Here is a 21,916-nt window from a genome sequence, read left to right on the forward strand (position 1 = left end):
TGGCACTTTTGTGCCGAAACATGTAGTGCGGGAGAAAGGAGTGAGGTAGATAAGTGTATGCACTAAAAGACGGTGAAATAAATCATGGAATTAAATCAGTGCAACAGGACGCTAAAATATAACATTCTCACAAATCATTCACAAAACCAACACGTTACACATTCAGGGCTGAAATCCACACAAAAGTCACTTTTCCACGTAATCGCCGTACACTGAGAGGCTACTCCCCACCAGCACTCCAGTTTATTGAATCCATCTTGCAAGAACTCTGTGCCCTGTGCCTAGGGTCATTCCCTTGTTTCCTTTGCCTCAAAATCTAATAGGAATACTCGACCATCAAGATGTTTCTTTTCGATGCCCAGAACAGGCGGCAGGAGCAAGATCGGTACTGCATGGTAGATGATGCAGAACCCCTCAACCAAACTTTTTCAAGAGGAGATACATGAGGCCACAGTTGCCATGAAGCAGGATGAGACCAGGGCGTTTCTTTCTGAGTTGCGCTTTCAGTTTCGCAGTAGGATTCGGAGCTAACAGCAGTCGCAGGCCAATGGAAATTAAGGTTAAAAAAAAGGTTAAAGCTATCCTTGTTACCAGGCCATGGAGGTCCATAGGGTTGTGAGACGTCGAGGCTCCCATATTTTTTCTAGACAATCGACTCACAGATGGCGGTGAAATCAAACTTACACGCTGGTCGCGCTTTATCCCCAGGAAGATCCCTGGTACTCATTTCTGTAAGAGGTTGAGTCGACCACAGGACCGTGGTGCGGCTGGAAGGATTAGGTCAACTAAAATATCCAATAACCTCATCGAGAATCGAACCCACGACCTTCCGGCTTGTAGCATTAGTGCCTCAACGAACTACGCTACCGCGTGCCAACAAGAGTTAATAAGTAAAATGTAATTCTTCAGCGTCCCGAAAGATGGTGAGCATGGTCTTGCTTTCAGTAGGCCTAAGTATTTCCTTGTGTTGGGGACGTCATATGCTTCCACTCATGGATGCTCACTTCGATTTCGGGGTGTAGTGGTCATGCGCGTAATAATCCTGTTCATGGATTGTGTTCCCTCTGCAACGCACAGGTCCAGAGCCGTAAGACAGCATTCCTGCCGCTCCAATTTGTGTGTACGCCAACCACATCGACACCCACCGTGTTGACACCTTCAGATATTGGTGCAAGTCACGGACGTTGTCGAACACGAAGCCATATGACATTCTGAGCTCTGTTGAGAATTCCCACACCTTCACGCCTCCACTAACACGAATGGCCGCATCAACATACTGCGCAGTGCTCGTAACACCCATGCGACTTCTTTCGAACTCACGGCACCAACAAACGACTCCCTGGAATATCACAGCATTTTCGCTGCACACAGGGAATGAATTTATGCTCGAGAAAGCCATTTGGCAAGCAAGAAACAAATCACTGATGAAACTTCCAGAAGAGACAACTCCTGGTACGGTAGAGCCATTTTGAATCTGCTTTCGTGGCCCTATGCAGGCAGATGCTGCCACCTACTGCCTGCCACATAAACCTCAGTCTGTCTGGTTTATGCCGCCACGTTCATCATTCAGAGAGAAATAAAGATTGTCTTAATTGCATTCATGAAATAAATTTCCGATCCGCAGTCCTATATAATGTAACGTCCTCTCCTCGTCAGTCTCGGTTTCGGTAAACGCCGATGGAGGCGCCACTTGGCGGTTTATCGGTGCCGTATATAAAATAGGTTAATACAGTATAAAATTCCATAAAATATAATATGACAAATATGAGACTTTCTCTTTAATGTAATTAATTAACTTCATCAGGCAGAATTGGTGGGCAATCGACCTTTACACCTGTAAATCACTTCCTTACGTTTGAGCAGTCTGAACACCCTCTGGTGATGGTCTCGTAAGACTGAAACATGCAAAGGTTGTCATATAATTAAATAAAATTCATCGCACTCGATGATGATGATGATGTTTGCTTAACATGCTGAGAACTCACTAAAATGGCCTCATTAATTCGGATTTTTGTTTCTTGCATTACGGCCTTGATGATCTCATTCCCGTGACCAGAGATCGCACACTGCCGCGTGTAGCGCTGGCATAGATGACAGTAAATATATGTAAACCCCATGTAAACATCGGGGCCATTCTAAATTAGATTTAAAGTCAAAGAATACTTGATCTCGAAAATCTGCAGAGAAAGAGTGGATATGCAAAGAGCTAACCTAATCTTTCTGCGTGTGAGTGAACAGTGCGTATTAGTGTTTTAGTTGGTCTCCTTTTCATTTTCATTTCAATGTTTTAGAAGTATATTTTCCGTCTGTTAAAATGAGTGACAGAGGGAAATATACGGCACAAACCCTTCATAATTCGGACTTTCACAGATTTTGACAAGGGTTCGCTCCCAATTAGTCAGAGTTAGTGAGATCTTACTGTAATGGCGAAATGTGACATAATGCAACACCATTTTTCATTACGTTACATCGAATTTTATACTCGTATTTTATCCAACGTCACATCAGACATTTACATTTACCCACACTGTTCTATCGTCACATCGCAGGTGCAGCCATAGCGACCTGACCCGTGTGCTGGTTGGCCTGCAGGCCGTCGGAACGAATGTAACGCGGCCCGTGGATGAGCTGATCCTGGAAAACAACCATTTGCCTTCCCTGCCCGGAAATATGTTCTCTGCGTTGCGTGTGGTGCGACTTATGTTGCGGGACAATGGACTGGAGCGGGTGGCGGCCAGCTGGTTGGCAGGGCTGGAAGACACTCTGCTCGAAGTGTTTGTGGTGGAACCACGCCTGCGCAGTTTGCCAGTCGACAGTCTGGAGCAGCTACGGGGCATCGAGGCCGTAACCCTGCAGGGTGGGGCCATCAAACGATTGCCGCGCTTCTCTGGACTACCGCGCGTACGTTACCTGCACATCCAGTCACCCGCCCTAGTTGAACTGTCGCCCCTCGGGTTCAAGTCGTTGGGTGACCTAGAGCAGATGCATGTGACATTTAGCCCACGCCTTACACGACTGGAGGGTGGCTTCCTACAGGACCTTCCCCGACTGCGCATACTCAACGTGTCACACTGTGGAGTGGCCTGGGTTCATCCCAGAGCCCTGGCTACACTGCCCGCCCTCAAGCAGCTCTGGCTTGTTGGCAACCGACTGACTGACGTGGGCATGGTGGGGCGCGCAGCCCGCGAGCTTCCCGCCCTAACAGTCCTGCGACTGGACGATAATCGCTTTGATAGCCTGGGCGAGGCTTCCTTAGTGGACCTACCGTCCTTAAGCGAGGTGACCCTGGCGGGCAATAGAATAGCACAAGTGCAACGCGGAGCTTTCGACAAACTGCCTGCCCTTCGCAGACTCGACTTGAGCCGCAACCGTGTACGCAGGATACACCCGGAAGCATTTCGACAACATTCCAATACACTGGAGGAGCTCTGGTTGAGTGCCAACGCGATAGATCACGTGACCGAGGCGCGATCCTTGCTAGATGCAGTTCCACGCCTCCGCTATCTGGATCTCAGCTATAATTACATAGAGAAAATTCCGTTTGGGGCTCTACGAGGACACCCCACCCTAGAAAGGCTACACCTGGACCACAATAGGGTGCAGCACATTCAACGTGATGCCTTCACAGCCATGCCAGCGTTACGTGAACTACGCCTGCGCAACAACTCGCTCTCCAGCTTCTTGGATGGGCCATTCTGGAACCTTCCAGCCCTCAAGGTACCGTAGAGATGTGTCAATGGTTCGTACCAGGACCCTCTGTAATAAGAGTGGAATTAAGTGTGTAAGCAAATTTCGATTAGTTAATTACTTCATGCACAGCGAGTATGTATACTGCTGTCCTGTGTTCACTTATTATCATTTCTTGAATAATATAATAAGACTACTAGAGGTTGGGTGATAGGGACACAGGAATGCAGAACATTCGTAGAAAAACTGAAAAGTAAATGAAGAACTCTCTCCTCTGGAATATAGCGTCATGCAGTGTACTGAAAATCAGCATATACAGCCTGATTCAGAAAGATGGACACAATTTCAATTGCCTATATTTCCTTAACTATATGTTGCATTTGAATTCTGTAAAGTACATTTGAAAGAGGATGTTGTAAAGTTTCTAATAATGCCGCTAGAGCACCCCAGCACCGCGTCAGTTGTAAGCGAGATGGCTACTATGCGTCAGAAGATTTTTTGCAATCGTGAGTTCAGTAAAAGTGAGTCTGCGACTGCTGTGCAGCATGCATTTCTTCGTAAGTTTAACATCCAACCTCCGAGGAAGAGCACTTATCGTTGGAATAAACAATTTGCTGAAACTGGCTCTCTGTTTAAGGGCAAAAGCCCGTGCCGATCGAGTGTATCGGAGGAGAACGTGGAGCGAATCCGAGTGAGCTTTGAACGTAGCCCAATGAAGTCAACCCGTAGTGCTAGTAGAGAACTTGGACTATCGCAAACAACTGTCTGGCGTGTATTGAGGCGCCGGTTAGTGTACAAACCATACCACCTACAAATGGTACAGGCTCTTCGGGCAAATGATAAGGTAAAGCATGTAGAATTTTGTGACCGTATGCTCAAAAACATGGAAGATGAATTGTTTCTGCCTCATGTAATTTTTAGCGATGAAGCTATGTTTCACCTAAGTGGAAAAGTCAACAGGCACAATGTTCGCATATGGGGCTACAAAATCCCTGTGTAACACTCGAACATGTGAGGGACAGCCCGAAAGTTAAATGTGTTCTGTGCACTATCGTTAACAAAGGTTTGTGGACCTTTCTTTTTTGATGAAAACACAGTTACTGGAATAAAGCATCTTAGATGCTGCAAAACTGGCTTGTTCCTCAAATGAATGAAGATTCAGGAGATTACATTTTCCAGCAGGATGGGGCTCCATCCCATTGGCACCTGAATGTTCGACGTTTCCTGAATGAATCTCTACCTCAACGATGGATAGATCGCATGGGGAATGAAGACCTGGCACTTCAGTTCTGGCCACCGAGGTCTCCTGATCTCACACCTTGCGACTTTTCCCTGTGGGGATTCGTGAAAGATGCAGTTTACATACCACCTCTTCCCACAAATTTGAATGACCTAAGAAACCGTGTCACAGCTGCTGTGAACTCAGTGACCCAAGATATTTGTCGAGTGTGGGATGAATTCAGCTACCGTCTAGATGTTTCCGTGCAGCCGGAGGGGGGCACATTGAACATATATAAACTTCCATGTATGTATAATCAAATGCAATTTACAGAATTCAAATGCAACATATAATTCAGGAAATATAGCCAATTGAAATTGTGTCCATCTTTCTGAATCACTCTGTATTTCTGAGAAATAAGTCGACTACAATTTCACTATCGACCCTAAAGATGAAGGTGATATGTTCCTCCGAAACGTCGGAGACTTCATGACAGTATATACCCTATAAGATAGAATTCTTCGTAACCACTCCTGTATACAACTCAGATTCTAAAAAGAGAAGGTCAACTTGAAAGATAGAAAAGTAGATGGGAGAATGAGATGATCTTACAGAAATATGCTTCAAAGTTTGAACATGGGTGGACCTTCCTCAGGTTTGTATCAAGTAAGGGTCTTTGATATTGGCAGTGGTGTCTTTCATTCTGCTACTACAGTGTGGGTTAACCTGCATACAAAAAGTAACTATAACGTGTTGCACACAGACGTAAATTCTATTCTTGGGAAACGATATCAAGACTAAAGAGTCTGTACTAAACTTTTTCGTCCATTTCATTAAATATAAACGATATAAAAATATATCAAATGAAAATTTGACACCTTAATGAGGTGTGTATGGCGTTATATTTGTAAGATGAATCATTTGTAGGAAAGTAAGAAACCCAACATTATTAAACTGTACCTAGCGGGCCAGAGAGGTTGCTGAAAATAAGCTGCAAAAGTGGGCTTCAAAACTAAAACAGAGATGTTTCGGTGCTTACCAGTAATAAAAGGTCTGAAAGATATAGTATTTGACTTTCAGAGTTTAGGAGTGTCAGAACTTGTCCACACGTAACGAACAAATATTTTCGTTTAGAAGCAGAAATCGTCCAAAGGAATGGCACTACAGTTGCCATGGCAATGGGACGATGTTCTAGCTAAACTTTTGTCTTCCAAATTACATGCCCTTTTTTTTATCTGAAGGCACAGACAGAGCCAATATCCAAAACTGTTTGTTTTTCGCCCAAACAATAGGAAATGTCTCATGGCTGTCCAGTTTATGTAGTAATTTCATCACAATGTGGCAGGGATTGGATCTAGCATACAACTACTTCCGGCGGCTAGACCCTCGTTTGCTTGCAAATCTTCCTTTGCTGCGACGCCTTGACTTGAGTGGGAATGCTTTGGAAGTGGTGGATCCAGACGCATTTCTCAACACACGTGCCCTGGAACATGTGAACCTGTCACGGAATGCACTCGTAAATCTTCACCCAGCTACTTTTCGGGACCTGCAAGGCCTATTTGAGCTGGACTTGGGTTGGAACAGACTGAGAGAACTGGTTCCAACATTGCCACCTGGTCTGGAGTATCTGTATGCACCGAGAAATCAACTGACAGCTCTGCCTGTTGCGCCAAAACTTGCCCTGCCAGCGCTTCGACTCCTTGACCTCACTGGTAATGGCATCCAGCGTATCATGCCTGGGTCTCTGAGTACTTTGGGTCAATTGCGTTGGCTACATCTGGGAGAGAATGCATTGCAAACATTGGAAGAGGGATCATTAAGTGGACTAGCCAGGTTGGAAGTACTGGACCTACACAACAACCGCCTACTGAGTCTGGATGACAAGTGCTTGAGAGATGTGCCACAACTCAAACAGTTGAACCTGCATGGGAATCGACTGGAGCGGTTAGGGACTCAACACCTGGAAAAGAATGTACACCTGACTCACCTAGACCTCAGTCACAACCAGCTGAACAGCATTGAACCCAATGCACTGGCCAGCAGCAGGTACAGTGGAACTTAAATTTATTACATACTCATATATACTCGTATAAGGGCAAGTACAAATGGTCTTGATAAGAACAACCACTTCCATATTTCCTTTAAATTATTCCATAATTTCTGGTATTATGACAAATGTCTGTTACATCTCCTTCGTTGTTCATCTTTGGTCACCCAAAATGATAAATGAGAATTATTTTAGGAAATTTCTAGACACACTTTCTTGGTACGTGAGATGAGGAATTTCCATCATGTTTCATTGTCTCATCACAGGGGAGGTTTGCTCAAGCCACAATGCCTCTGATTTTTATTTCAGATACGCCCAGTTACAATCTCAGAAAGAATACTGACTATCCTGACTGAAGTTTTTCCATAATCCTTCCAGGATTACTTTCTTTACATTCAAATTTCTCTTCATGATGGACGTGTTTTAAATAGAAACTATCATTTCTGTCAGTACTTTTAGAGTTACATAGGTATTGTAATGTTGTAGGGCTCTGCAGGAGCTGGATGCATCCAACAATGCTCTGACTGAACTTCCTGAGGCACTCCAAGGTCTGTCAACTGTCCAGTTGCTAGATCTTGCCAACAACCGCCTCAAGGCACTGAATCCATCTGCCCTCAGCAGTATGAAATCACTTTCAGAGCTCCGGCTTGCTAGGAACAAACTGCAGCAGCTGCAACAGAATGCATTTCATGGCCTGCCACACCTGGCACTGTTAGACTTGGACAGCAATGAACTGACAAGTATGGAAACCAATGCAGTGAGGTCACTGCCAGAGCTGAAAGCAATACGCCTTGGACGGAACAAACTTCTTACTGTGCCCACTGCTGCCTTCACTGACCTGCCTCAACTTCAAAGTGCTGAACTGCAAGAAAATCAATTGACAAACATAGCAAGCAATGCATTCAGTGATGTGCCTCAACTGCTCTTGCTAAATCTCAGCTATAACCAACTGACTGGCTTGAACCATGCCGGGCTGAAGAACCTGAAGTCTCTGGAAGTGCTGGATGTCAGCCACAACCAGGTGGCAAGGGTGGGGAGTGGCAATTTGGAGGGCATGGAGTGGCTCGTAGAGCTGAAGGTAAGTATTTACGAGATATAAGAACACCACACTGGTAATTCTGCCATATGGATTGACTTAAAAATATCGGAGTGAACATATTCGGTTGCGAACTGGCTTAAGGGTATCAGACTGGCTATAGCAAAATATTCCTTTGTTTAAAAAGACTAAACACAGTGTGAGAGGAACTGGTTTAAGGATATCAGACGAAGTATGTGGGGATATGAATCGATTTCAGGATATTTTATTTGTGCACAACAGATCACTAAGGACGCGGTGCAAGGGCCATCCCCTTTGATATGTATGCAGGGTGTTTAATGACGTTTTCAATATTAACACTGTATAGTATCTGTTCAGGATATCAGACCGAATATACTGGGATATGAATTAGATCGAGATTAAACTAAGATAAATGACATTAAGCATCTGGGGAAATTAACTGACTTGAGATTAAACTAATTATCTTACTTGTGGATATCTTAAAAATCAACATTAATGGAAACATGATATTACAAATACAGTAAAACTCCGTTATTACGCGGGTGTTGGAAAACAAAATGAAGACTCGCGTCATCGGCAACCAGTGGTATTTTGGAAAATCTGGCGAGAAATATTTTTTCAGCACAAGAGTTTTTGTTTATAACAAATTTAATATCAAATTACAAATTGTACAAATGTACCATGATCTCTTTCTGTCAATGTTGATTTCCGCCCACTTCCTCTTTGCTGATGTTGTCTCCCCATATTTCGTGCATGCCGACATAACCTTAGAAGCTGTGGCTCTCAATACACTGACAAGATGTTCCAGCTAAGCGCACACCAACAATCAGAATCGTTCAAAATCAGACAGGTCTCCCATTTTCCAATTCTTTCACAAGGCCTGTAACTAGATACAATCACTAATGTACTGACATGAGCACTACAGAATGTAAACAAACTGAAGAACATTCAGTGTTGCTAGCGTAAGTTCTTTTAATGTAGTCACATAAATTCTATTCAATTTCTTTGTGTCTCCATTATTTTGTCTACCCATTGTATGCCTGAAGAGAAACGAAGCACACTGGACTTCTCTAAATGCCAGAACCTGACAGCTGAAGCGTGTTAAGTAGGCAAGTCGATGGTTTCTTGCTTATGCAGGGAAGAAAAAAAGGGTAACTAGAAGTTGCTTCTGTCACCCAGAAAGCACACAAACATTAGCTACAAACCTAGACAGCTTACAAAAAATGGCATTTTATGCATAACTCTTTTCTAATGTTATGACAGAGGCTAATTCCCCACTGCTAAGAAAGTAACATTTGCTCTCAGCAAAAACAATAGTGTAAAAAGGTTCAGTTTCCTCTGCTATAAGACTACTGAAGCATCTTGGCTTCCAGCACAAAAAAGCTCATGATGGACACATGGTGAGAGGTGACATCATTGTGGGAATGTTGAAGTTTTTGCAAATAATGCTCCACCTTAGAAAATCTGGTGATTACTGACCGGTGTTTTACCTTGAAGAAACTTGGGTAAATCAGAATCACACACTTGAATATGTCTGGCAGAACTCAAATAGGTATGGGGCTCAAGAATCCTGAAGGGAAAGGAAAGCATCATTTGCCATGCAAGATCAGCTAATATGAGTTCCATACCTGAGAGCAAGAAGGTGTTCCGGTCTAAATTCACTTGTGATTATCACCCAGAAATAATCATACATTCTGAAATTGGTTTCTAAATAGCTGTATTAACTACTTGCAGAAGAAGTATATTAATTATGGACAGTGCGAGCTACCATTCGGTTATAGTAAACAAGGTGCTAATATCTCCAGCAGAAAACAAGTTATTTCTGAGTGGCAGCAACAGAGAGGAATTGACTTCCCTCCTACCGAAACGAAATCAGAACTTCTGCAGCGAGTGCTCCCTTTCAGAAATAATACGAAACAGTACAAACTTAACCACCTGGCTAATGAAAGGGGGCATCAAGTTACACTTCCATATCACTGTCAATATAACCTTATCGAATTTGTGGGCTCAGGTGAGTCGCAAAAAAAGAATAAAACGCTGAAGGTTTCTAGACATGGAAAGACGGGTCAACGAGGAACTTGATAGGGTGGTGTGTACATCACACTGTAAAACCGTAGGAAGATGATTACGCAAAAAATAAAAAATAAAAATGACGAAATTTTAGAGCCCATTATGATCGACTCATGAGACACTGAAAAGAGGAAGAAAGGGATAACCAATTCTGGTGAAGGTGATGACAACGGGCTATTGGCTGCGCCTCTATACAAGGTGTCCCTGGAGGAAAGATCAATATCCTGTGAGGCCATAGTATCGACCATTCTAAGCAAAAACTTGTACATATACATGTGTCCTATTCCAAACGGTTTCCAGGATACAGCTACTATTTTAGTGTACAGATGGACACTTCATGTCCTCATACGAGTTGCAGAGTGCACTGATGTTGTCGGAAGAATTTTCGAAAAGGTATTATACATAGGTTGTACCGATAGTCATGAGCAACTTTCTTTTGCATGCAACCTGGGAATAGCAGACGAAAGAGAGTATGGTAATAGGTGGAACCAGCTGTTGTGTTAACCTTGAGTGTCTTGTGACGTCAATAGCTTGCATCATGTGACCAGTATCACTCCTAACAAAATGGCCGACAACGATATCTCGTTTCGCCAGCGTGCTGTCATCGAATTTCTTGTGAGAGAGGAAATCCCTGCTGCAGAAATTCACCAAAGATTTCAGCATGCTTATGGAAGTGTGTGCATGGGTGCGAGCAGTGTTCGAAGATGGGTGAAACATGTTAAAGATGGGAACACCAGCATTGAAGATGAGCCTTGGAGCGGTCGTCCTCGAACAGCCTCAACTGAATGCAACAAGGAAAGAGTGAATGAGATCACTGAAGATGACAGGCGTGTGACTGTGGACACAATATCCCAAAAACTTGGAATAGGGCACAGTGCAGTACAGGAGATGATTGAAAGCTTGGGCTAAAGGAAAGTTTGTGCTCGTTGGGTCCCGTGGTTATTGACCGAAGACCACAAAGGTCAGCAAAAAGCCATCACCTCATAACTGCTGCACAGATATGGACATGAAGGCGATGATTTTTTGCTCTGAATTGTGACAGGTGACGAAAACTGGTTTCACCATTTCGAGCCTGAAACGAAATGGCAGAGTATGGAATGGCACCCTTTGCATTCTCCATCAAAAAAGAAGGCAAAGACAGTGCCATCAGTTGCGAAGGTGATGGGCACAGTCTTCTGGGATGCAGATGGGTTTATTCTGGCCAAATTCCTGGAACCTGGGCAAACCATCAGTGCTGCTCGTTATGTCCAGATGCTGCACAAGCTCTGTCGTGCATTGCGCAATAAACGTCTGGGACGAAACATCATCATCTTGCATGACAACGCTCGCCCCCACGCCACCTGCCTCACATTGGAAGCAATTGCAAAGACGGGGTGGGAAGTTCTTCCTCACCCCTCCTATAGCCCTAATCTGGCACCCTCTGACTACCATCTTTTCGGATTTGTGAAGGATCAGTTGCGTGGACGTTTTGAGACAAGGGAGGCAATTCAGAAAGTAGTGCGTCAGTCTCTTCGGATGGCTGGAACGGAATTTTACAGAAGGTAAATTTTCAAACTCCCAGAACGCTGGGAGAAATGTGTACCAAGAAGTGGCGATTATGTGGAAAAATAAAGAAAGGTCTGTAGACTGAGGTGGTGTATTTGGTTTGTCAATAATAAAGCATGTTACTTTACAAAAAATTGTTGCTCATGACTATCAGTACGACCCTCATACTAGGTAAACTGTACCAACTTTGTCACGTGAATAACAAACAGTGGCATTAGAAACATTATGCAATATCTCTTTCTTATCAACAAATTTCGCTGTACAGTGAAATAGCTCCATCTCGGAAACCGTTCGGAACAGGACACAGGTACATGTACACTTTTTTAGTTAGAATGGTCGATACTGTGACCTCCCTGAATATTGACCTTTCTTTCTGGGACACTCTGTATTAAAAAGCCACGTCATTCGAATGGCATGTTTTTTTCCTTATATTACACTTCGAGTTTCATTCACTTAGTGTTACAAAACAGTTCTGTTCCTATGAAACCTGTTCCCATATCAGTTTCTTAAAGCTGCTGCTAGACATGTGTGGAACATGTTGGCGATGCTGTGCAAACTCCTCACTAGTTCTCGCCAGACTCCTATATACGTGCTTAATTACCTTTGCCTGAGCGCTGTATCTCCAATGTCCCACACCAATTCCAACATTGGAGTGCCTTTCGATAGCTCATTGCCTTCTTAGTAAATCATCGATCGTACATAAGGTCATATTGACCACTCAGAACGACCGGCTTGACGCAGTCGTCTGTACAAAGTTGTTTATGAAGGAAAAAATTGCAGTAAAATTTGAAACAAAACTGTTTACGAATACAATAAATGGAATCATTTTGGGAGACATGACTAGACACGCGGTGTATCCGAATCTGTGGTATAGTGAGTGAGGGGCGTTGTAATGGAGTTTTGCTGTGTGAGCAATTTATTATTTTCTTACTTAATGAAAAAGGGCATACCTAATGAGTCAGATTTGAGCTACTCACATCAGTGACTATGGACATGCATGTGTCTACCAAACTACATGGCATCACACACTCAAACATGATTTGTCCATGTTTTACGCCTAGAATTAGAGACAAAGTTCTTCATTCGAATGGTAATACTGTAAGAATTACGATTTGCATGGTCATGAAGATTCCTATTATCTTCTGGACGATGGTACCATATAGTCTGATAGATGGGTACCAGTGGTTTTTGAGGAACACTGTTCATTCGTCAGAGTAGATGTAGTGTGGTAAGTGAATACCAACATTTCAGAGGATCATACTGCATCCATCTTCAGGGTAGAAATTAGAGGCACAATGTTCCTCTGAAATGTGTCACAACATATCATAACAGAGAAAACCACAATATACAGGTAAACGTATGGTTTGATATTGTGACACAGCAGCGGAGAGACTGGAATAGTGGAGCCAGAAGAGGAGGCCATTGGTAAGGAAAGCCCAATATACACGTTTTCACGACAACCCACACGTGACACCACAATACAGAACTGTTACAAACGGTGTTTTCTATTGGGTTCGGCCCCATAATATATAGCAAGCACGAATTATCCGACTACGACTGCAAGCACTCAGTTGCCAAAAAACTTCTGGCAGTGATCCTCAAGAGACTTGGCGTCAAGATGAACTGTTTGGTGGTAACCCGCCAGTCGTAAAGTAACTCTGGCTCTCTCTCTCTGAACTTCAAGTTCCCCGCACGGAAACGGATTCGAATATCTCCACTGTATCCCTGCGTGTCATAGGAGGCAACAAAAGGGTACCCAGTACCTGCTGGGAGTATAACTGGGCCACCCTGTTCCTGGAGGACATAAATACAGGGACCTCACCTTCCAGGTTGGAGAAGTCTCAAATCTGAAGCAGTAAAATATGGTCATGAGTCCGTGGGGCTTGGATGGAGAATGAATGCACTGGCAAGGGCCAGCTGCAATTGCAAACAACAGACCTGTCCTCTCTTCAGAGAGGGTGCCCCACGTCAACAAGCCTGCAACTGTCTGACAGTAATAAAAATCTGGTCTTGAGCCCCAGATGAGTGTTTGACACAAAGATAGACTGGCCGACTGACTGTCAGTTGCAATATAACTTCGACTCTGAACATAGTCAGTTGAGAATGTGAGGAAACTTGGAGCCATGGGTTAGGTGCGAGACATTCACCAGCCTGTGATGACGAAATCATAAGAGGACATTGCTGGGATCAGTCACCAGGCAACCATATCCAGTTACCAGCCAAATCCCTGTGTCTTGTCACTAAAACTGATGACAATATATTTTAATCTTTAGGTATGTAGGAATAAAAAAGAAAAGGAACATTAAATCTGTACTAAATGGTAGCAGAAATTTCGCAGACGTAATATGTTCTAAAACTTCATTAACTATATTACTTTTTCTTGTTACTGTTGCTTTCAAGTACTTGAACTTACCACATTTTGAACGGTTTTCTTTATCCAGTAAAATGTCTGTTGCCTTGCAGATGGATAACAACAACATCTGTGCAATCCAAGGATCCCCCTTCAAAGGGATGCCACGTCTTCGAGTTCTCAGTCTTAAGAACAACAGGATGACGTCCTTGGCTGAACCAGCATTCCAACATCTTCGCAGTAACATTGCAGTTCTGGACATTGACGGCAACCCATTATCCTGCTCTTGTGGTATGATGTGGCTGCAGGCATGGTTGAAAGAGGCATCTTCAGAAGAGGGTCCTCACTGTGCTGATGGTTCCCTGCTGAAAGAAGCGCGTCTCTCCCGACAAGACTGTAGGAAAGTAGATACTCCCATAGTTGGATGTGAAGCTTCACCTCCAGGTAGGTACTCCAGATATATTCTCGCCAGGAAGGTTAACTCCTGACTGGCTTCTGTCTTGGGTTGACTGAGCTTTACCAAATGCACATGTGTCAGGTGACAGGATGATTATGAATGATGAATTGGAAGTAACCTGACAGAGAATAACAGTGATCTACCACAATTTGTTTGGAGGGCCTAAGGAATATATTGTGACGTGCTGAGCTATGGATGACGCCCCCGCCAGCCGTGATGCGCCGAGCGAAGCCGAAGCGAGCCGATGTTAGCCGAGTCCTAGCATCCTGGTCGCTAGGCAACGCAAGTCAACAGCGGTGACGTCACCAAGTAGTAACAGCGGTTACCTCCGCTAGCGTTACATAGCAACACAGCGACATAGCAACAAGGGTGCCTATTACGTGGCCGTTTTCCCGTATTGTCCGATCGAGGCTACATACGGAGCAGCGAAGGCTATTCACAGGTTGTACTGAGTTGTACTGTGACAGCCGCCGAGTCGAGACGTAGAGTCAGCCAGTCAGTTGTATTCTGGCATTTGGAGTGTACTAATTGTGATACTGCAGATAGCAGTAATCGTCAGATTGTAATTTGGATGATTGTAAGTGCGAATGTGAAATAAAATTCGCTACATCGAATACATCGAGAATTTATTTGTCGCGATATATGCCCGATACGTGACAATATATATATATATATATATAAAGGTCAGTTATAACAGCTGTCCAGATCAAATTATCACCTCAGTACCTCCAACATGTGAAACAGGTATGCTTACCACTGAACTAAGACATTTGGTCTCTCTTTGATTACCTTGGTGCTACTTAACCAGACTGTGCATTAACAGCATCTGTATACGAGGTGGTATCGGAAAGTTCCCGGACTGTTGTAACTGCATTGGAGACAGAAGATGAAGAGGGAGGCCAATGTCACACTTCCGCACGCCTATTGCATCAGTCTGCCACGTGACACGGCGCTGTGAACACGCACTTTTTTACAAGAGTGCTTTTTCGACTTCGTGTTTCGTTTTGTTCACGATGGACGGCAAAACTGAGCAACGTGTCTGCATCGTGTTTTGCATGAAGCTCGGTACATCCGCTACTGAAACCCTTGAAATGCTTCGTGAGGCTTTTGGAGAACACTGTTTAAGCTGGACAGCGGTTTTTTAATGGTATTCAAATTTCGAGGCCGGCTGAGTGTCAGTTGAAGATGACGAACGTTCAGAGCGACCATGCACTATCAAAACGACAGAAAATACTGAAAGAATTGAGAACTCATCCCTGAAGATTGTCACTGAATAATCCATGAGCTCGCAGACACCGCTGGGATCAGTTATGGAGTTTTCCAGGAAATCTTAACAGAAAATCTGAACATGTGCCACATTGCTCCTTCATCATGACTAGGCACCTGCCCACACGTCCCTGAAAACCACAGAGTTTTTGTCTAATAACAACGTGGTTATCTTTCCCCATCCTCACTACTCGCCGGACTTACCCCTGTGATTTAGCTTTGTTTCCCAAATTGAAAATGAAACTGAAGGGACAACGTTTGAAACAGTGTCTGGCATCCAAAGGGAACCACAAGCGGTACTCGACAGCATTACGGTAACTGACTTCCACGATGCTTTGGTAGCGTGGAAATAAAAAAACAAAAAAATGATGGGATCACTGTATACGTTCCCAAGGGGATTATTTTGAAGGAGATGGCAACCAGAATTGAGTAAGTTAAGCCAGCATTTCTTTTTGACCTAGTCTGGGAACTTTCTGATAGTATCTCATAAAATATTCAGACTGTCATCTGTCATTTTATATGCCACTAAATTGGATAAAGCAAAGCATTATATGAACTTATGAAACACTCTCTTGTAATAAAAATGTTTTTTTTTTTCATTACAGTACAGTTGTTTGAAGACAAAATAATTTAGACCTAAGAGGGAGGAACTAAACAGGGAATGGAGACATGGGAACAGGTGGGGGAAAGTCAGGACTCTACACCCCCACCACCCCCTGGAGTATTTTGAAAAATTTAAATTGGAAAGTAGAAAGAAAATACACCAATATTTTACCAAAGGATAATGAACACAGTTTGTGGCACAACACTGTTCATACAAATATCTTGAAACAGCTTAGATGTAAGTTCACATGCAAATTCCTGCCTCCCCTCCCCCCCCCCCCTTCCCCTTGTAAAGAATTCTGGTAGTGCCCAGGAATGGGGGATATTGTATAACAATGAACTTACACAGGTCACAGAATTGTTCCTGTAGTGACGTGAAGGAAGTTGAGCTCAGATGGAAAGAGAAAATATATGAACATAGAATTTTCATAGGGAAACTTCTCAGAAAGTGATAATTTGAAGAACATTAAGATGAATATAAGGAATACAGTAGAATGGGTAATGGCTGAAATGGGTTCAGGATATTATTCACTTACAGGTTGAAGTTTCATGTTCTAGTAAGAAAGTGTTACTTGTTTCGTTACGTGGCATTCAAAAATGTTTACCAATTTTTAATTAAATGTGTTAGGGCCCCCATACACACACACACAGTTTGGTCTCCAGTTCAGCCTGCACAGTTGAAGACTGAAAGGCAAAACTGATGTGTGTGGTGCGGCCGGCCGGCCAATCGTTTGGACTGTTGGCCTGTGGGAAACCCGTCAGTCCGTCAGTTCTACCTGCAGGACCATAGCACGTGATCTTTGTGACTCGGCATTATTGGCTGGAAGACCGTGATTGTGGCATGAAGCCTGCCGGTTTATCTGCACATGTATGGGGAAGGAAAGGGAGGGGGTAAACTGTGAAAGTTTTGCCTGTAAGGTTGATCGGAAGGCCAAACTGTGTGTGTATGGGGGGCCTTACAGTTTCAGTGTTGAAACTGAAATTCTTGTTTACTGTATATAATCACCTCAAATATTACATTCTTAATTTGTAATTTGGTAAAATCTATTGTCACTTTTTGTGAGATTAGAGATTCTCATAGCTCACAGTTAACAATTATCGGTGATGCCACATTGTGTGGGATTCAGGAATATGCCTGTCATATGCCAGAACACCGCAATCTTGGTTATTACTTAGGTTTACTTTGTCTGAAGAATACATCAAGTTTGGACAGACATCAATATTTTTAAAAAAGCACTGAAATTCAGTCACCTCTCAACCTGATGCTGCCCCTTCCAAACAAGTCATCTACAGAATGTTATTCTATGATATTACAGGTGCTTCTCAGATGCTGTCAACATGGATGGCAGTGAAAAACGGCACTGTGGCCCCATCACCAGAAGAATCAGAGTACTTCTACGATGAGTATGTGGAGTACCAATATGATGAAGGCAACGCAACTGCAACCAAGAACCGCAGCTCAGTGATTCTGACCACAGACATACCTCTCGTAGTGCAGCCTTCCAGCCCAGATCCTGTCTCAGCCTCGAACACTGGAGTATCATCTCACTACATTCCTGGAGACACACCCACTTTCTATGCAGGAAGTCGCAATGAAAAAAACAAAACCACAGGAACAAACAATGCAGTGAAACAACAAGCATCTGCCCCCCCTCAGGCTTCAAGTGGCTTCACCTTCTTTGGTATACCACTTCCAAGTTTAAGCCTCGGTACACTGTGGGGCTCTGGAAGGAATGCAGATGCTAAATCTGGTTCTAGTGGGATGAGGTTTGTTGGTGCCCGAGGTAAAGTTCAGATGCTACCTACACCAGTCCAGTCTGGAGGATTTGTACCGATGTTGCCAGGTTCAGGTGGTTTTGTGCCCATTGCTGGCCCACACATCAAACAGAATGGCATGAACCAGTCACAGAGTGCCCATCATGGCAATGATGCCAACTACAAAACTCGGTCAAGTACAGGTAGCAGTAATGTTTCAGCCCATGGACAGAAAATCAGACCAGAAGGCTCTCACACTGATCCTTCCAATGCGGTGTTCCCTGTCTCAAACCTGCAGGTCATGCCATCAACAGCTGACCAAGCCAAGAAACTACAGTTCGCTAACAACACTTCAGTTGATATCAGTCGCATGCAGATGAACCGGACCTGGCAAAATGAACAGATATCTGTCCTTCATAATGATTCTCGTTCAAATAACATTGAAGAAAATGTTCTCGATCATGCTCTGGCCCTGAGCACACCATTTTCTTTTGTAACAAATGATTTGGACACTGAAACAGCAACAAAGCCAGCAGAGGAAAATACAGTATTCTTATCCCGTTTTCAACAGCGCAAGGGAGAAAAGAACGCAAGTCACGAAGCAAGTGATGGAGCCAGATGGGGATTCATCAACTGGTTTCAGACACCATCTCCCATCAATGAAACCAGTTCCACAGAAGGTGAGAAATAAGTAAAACTCCAGGTGAGGTTTGGAATTAAGTAGCTTTAACTTGAAGATTACTGTCATCAGGGATGTGACCCATGTAGTCAGGTTGATATTTACAAAGGTTTTGGAGGCACATGCCGCCTCCATCTTCATGGTTAAAGAATTAAGTAAAAGGTAAAAAAGGTAAAGCTATCCCTGTAACAAGCCGTGGAGGCCCATAGGGTTGTGAGACGTTGAGGCTCCCCAGTTTTCTCTAGACATTGGCACACAGATGGCAATAAGGTTGTCAGCCTGACATGCCAGCTGCCCTTTACCCTGGGGAATATTCCTGGTACTTATTTCTGTTAGAGGCTGATTTCAACCCCAGGGCCATAGTGCAGCTGGAAAGAGTAGGTAAACTGAAAAAAAAAATCCACCTCATCAGGACACGAAACTCGACCTTCTGGCTTGTAGCATAGTGCCCCCCCAAGAATTAGGAAAGTATAACTGGTTAAACACTATGCCATGAAGATGTATGGGGGGAGTGGATGTGTATCCACGTTATCTTGACCTCAGCACTCGTTGAAGGTGAGTGGTCAGCTTCACGCCCCAGGAAAAGGGACCCCCGATATCCACTGGATACAAAGCTGGGTGGGCCCCAGAGCCAACCTGGATGACATGGAAGAGAGAAAATTTTTTACAGGGACTCGATCTCTGGCCCCTCTGCTGTCCAGCCCATAGCCAGTCGCTATACACCTACTGTATTATTAGGTGTGTGCAGAAAATGTGGTACAGACATAGGAGGGTTAGTACCTGGACTGAGGCCCTAAGTGAACCAAAAGGGAACAACGAAGGCATGTGAGGCTCTTGAAATGGTCACTTTCCAGAGGTAGAGTGGAAGAAATAATGACTAAGTGAACCAATGGGTGATACAGGAAAGTCATGAGAGACAGAGAATGTCTTCCCTCCCTTTAACTTCACCTATGTTTCTTGCAGTAAGCACGTAAGAAAGATACTATGAGGCAGTAACCCCCAACCACTAAGCTGTGAAAAGAGGCTTCTGAGGACACATATTCAGAGTTATGGCTGTAACAGATAACTTTCAGAGACTTCATGAGCTACATGGAAGTGGATGGATGGGTGTAAAGAGGAACAAAGTTTGCTAACACTAGCAAGATATCAAGCTGGGCTCTGCTGTTGTGTAGTCTGGAAGGTGAATACTGATATTTTGGAGTAACATGCAGGCTCCAAGACCACATGGTGTCACAATCCAGAAGACTACAGTCTGAACAGATGCACACATACAAATATATATATGGCTCTCGCCTGTGTGGTCCAGTGGTCAGAGTTCCTGGCTACAGATCCAGAGGTCCCGGGTTCGATTCCCGGTGCTACTAGATTTTCTGAAAAGTAGTGGGTCTGTAACGGGGTCCCCTCAGCTTCATGAGGATAATCGAGGAGCTACTAGAAAACCGAGATTAACAGCTGTGGGAATCCGTTGCACTGACCACGCCTCACCCTCTATCCACAAAAGATGGCACTAACTTTGCTGAAAAGCGGCAGTCATTTGGTCAGTATAGTTCGCTTGCGGACCAAAAGCCACAGAGTATATATATGGCTTTCTTTCACACTGCACATTTTTTAACACACTTATGTCAGCCTCCATAGGATCTAATAAGAGTGGAAATACAAGCTTCAGCTAGGGTACATAACTTCACAGTGACCATTACTGGTGACTAAAACTATTGCTAAATAGAAAAACAACAAAATGGCTTTAAAAAAAATAACTACGTATAGAAACAAGTGAACACAAAACTTAACAAAACTGACTAGTAATACTAAAGAAGTTCTTTGCAATTTTATACATTCAGTGGCCCTGACATTCATTTAACATACATGAAGATCTACTGCAGTATAGCTATTCTCTGCAGGTATATGCACACTGACATACAAATTATTTTTCCTTAACATAATCCATTAAAAACCTGATGAATTCAGATGGTTTTGATATTCTGCACATGTACCTCAGAGTGCCAATACAGTTGAGTGGCAGCACTCTTCAGGGGGTACCAGATCTGAGTCTCATTCCTAAGAAGAGCTATCCTGAGGATATCAGTTTTCTCATTCCCTCCAAACATATGCTTGGATAGCACCATAAGGGAACCACACACCTTCCTTCCACAACATCTCCAATTCATATTTCACAAGCATCCTACAAACTATGTAGTTAAAAAAAAGTATCATTAAATAAATAAGAAATCATGCAGCTCAGAATGGGATGACAAAAAATGTACACAGTATTTTAATGGGGAATAGATCCATTGGATCCCCCCGATGGTGTCTCTACTTTGACGTGGTGGAGGGGCTTGCGTGGTAAAATGACCCTGAGAGCTATGCCGGCGGTAGCATAGCTACTGGTAGGGTCACCCATGCTGGACAGGTCGAAGGTGATGACCCAGACTAAAAGAGATACCCTGGCCCTCCAGGTTGGGGGTTGGGCGAGAGGATGACGACCTCTCACCGTAAAAAAATATAAATGTCTCGAAATCTGGAATCAAGCCTCAGAAACCTCAACAGAATGGAAGACGACTTTTGGCAAAGAATATGGACTACTCTCTAGGTACATGGAATGCGAAAACCCTCAATAAACCACGTGCCATGAAATCGGTACTAGAACAGATAGGTAAGTACAGTATGAAAATCACAGCCATACAGGAAATTAGATGGCTGGGTAAAGGAATCATGGACTTAAAGAAACATACTATATGTTACAGTGGTAAAGCAGAAGGCAATCAGGAATTTGGTGTAGCCTTTGTAATAGAACGAGAATTTAAAAGTGCAATAATAGACTTTAAACCAATAAGTGAAAGCATTTGCACTTTGAGAATTAGAATGAAATTTTTCAATATGACGTTGATGAACGTGCACGCACCTACAGAAGAAAAAGAGGAGGAGGTCAAAGACTATTTCTATCAATAAATGGAAGAGACATATGATTCAATACAAAGTAATGAAATACAGCTTATTTTAGGGGATCCTAATGCCAAAATATGTAAAGAGAAGGAACACAGAGGAGTAATTGGGTCAGAAAGTTTACATGATACAACCAACCATAATGGAATAAAATTAATAGATTTTGCAGAAAGTAAGAACTTGATCATCAGCTCTACATACTTCCCGCACAAAAATATACATAAAAGGACATGGGCAGCAC

At 43.5% G+C, this 21,916-nt stretch overlaps 1 protein-coding gene across 1 annotated transcript in view; it reads left to right on the plus strand.

Annotated features, from left to right (window-relative positions):
* The first annotated feature begins 341 nt into the window (after positions 1-341).
* LOC111875103 (protein artichoke) overlaps positions 342-21,916 on the plus strand; it is a 25,481-nt gene continuing 3,906 nt past the window's right edge. The window contains exons 1-6 of the mRNA XM_023871167.2: positions 342-385; positions 2,550-3,717; positions 6,252-6,952; positions 7,440-8,031; positions 14,089-14,419; positions 17,618-18,736. Coding sequence (XP_023726935.1) covers positions 342-385; positions 2,550-3,717; positions 6,252-6,952; positions 7,440-8,031; positions 14,089-14,419; positions 17,618-18,736 — 3,955 coding nt within the window. The remainder of the gene's footprint in view (positions 386-2,549; positions 3,718-6,251; positions 6,953-7,439; positions 8,032-14,088; positions 14,420-17,617; positions 18,737-21,916) is intronic.

The sequence above is a fragment of the Cryptotermes secundus genome, unplaced genomic scaffold (assembly GCF_002891405.2).
Source record: "Cryptotermes secundus unplaced genomic scaffold, Csec_1.0 scaffold4623, whole genome shotgun sequence".
Lineage (NCBI taxonomy): Eukaryota > Metazoa > Arthropoda > Insecta > Blattodea > Kalotermitidae > Cryptotermes > Cryptotermes secundus.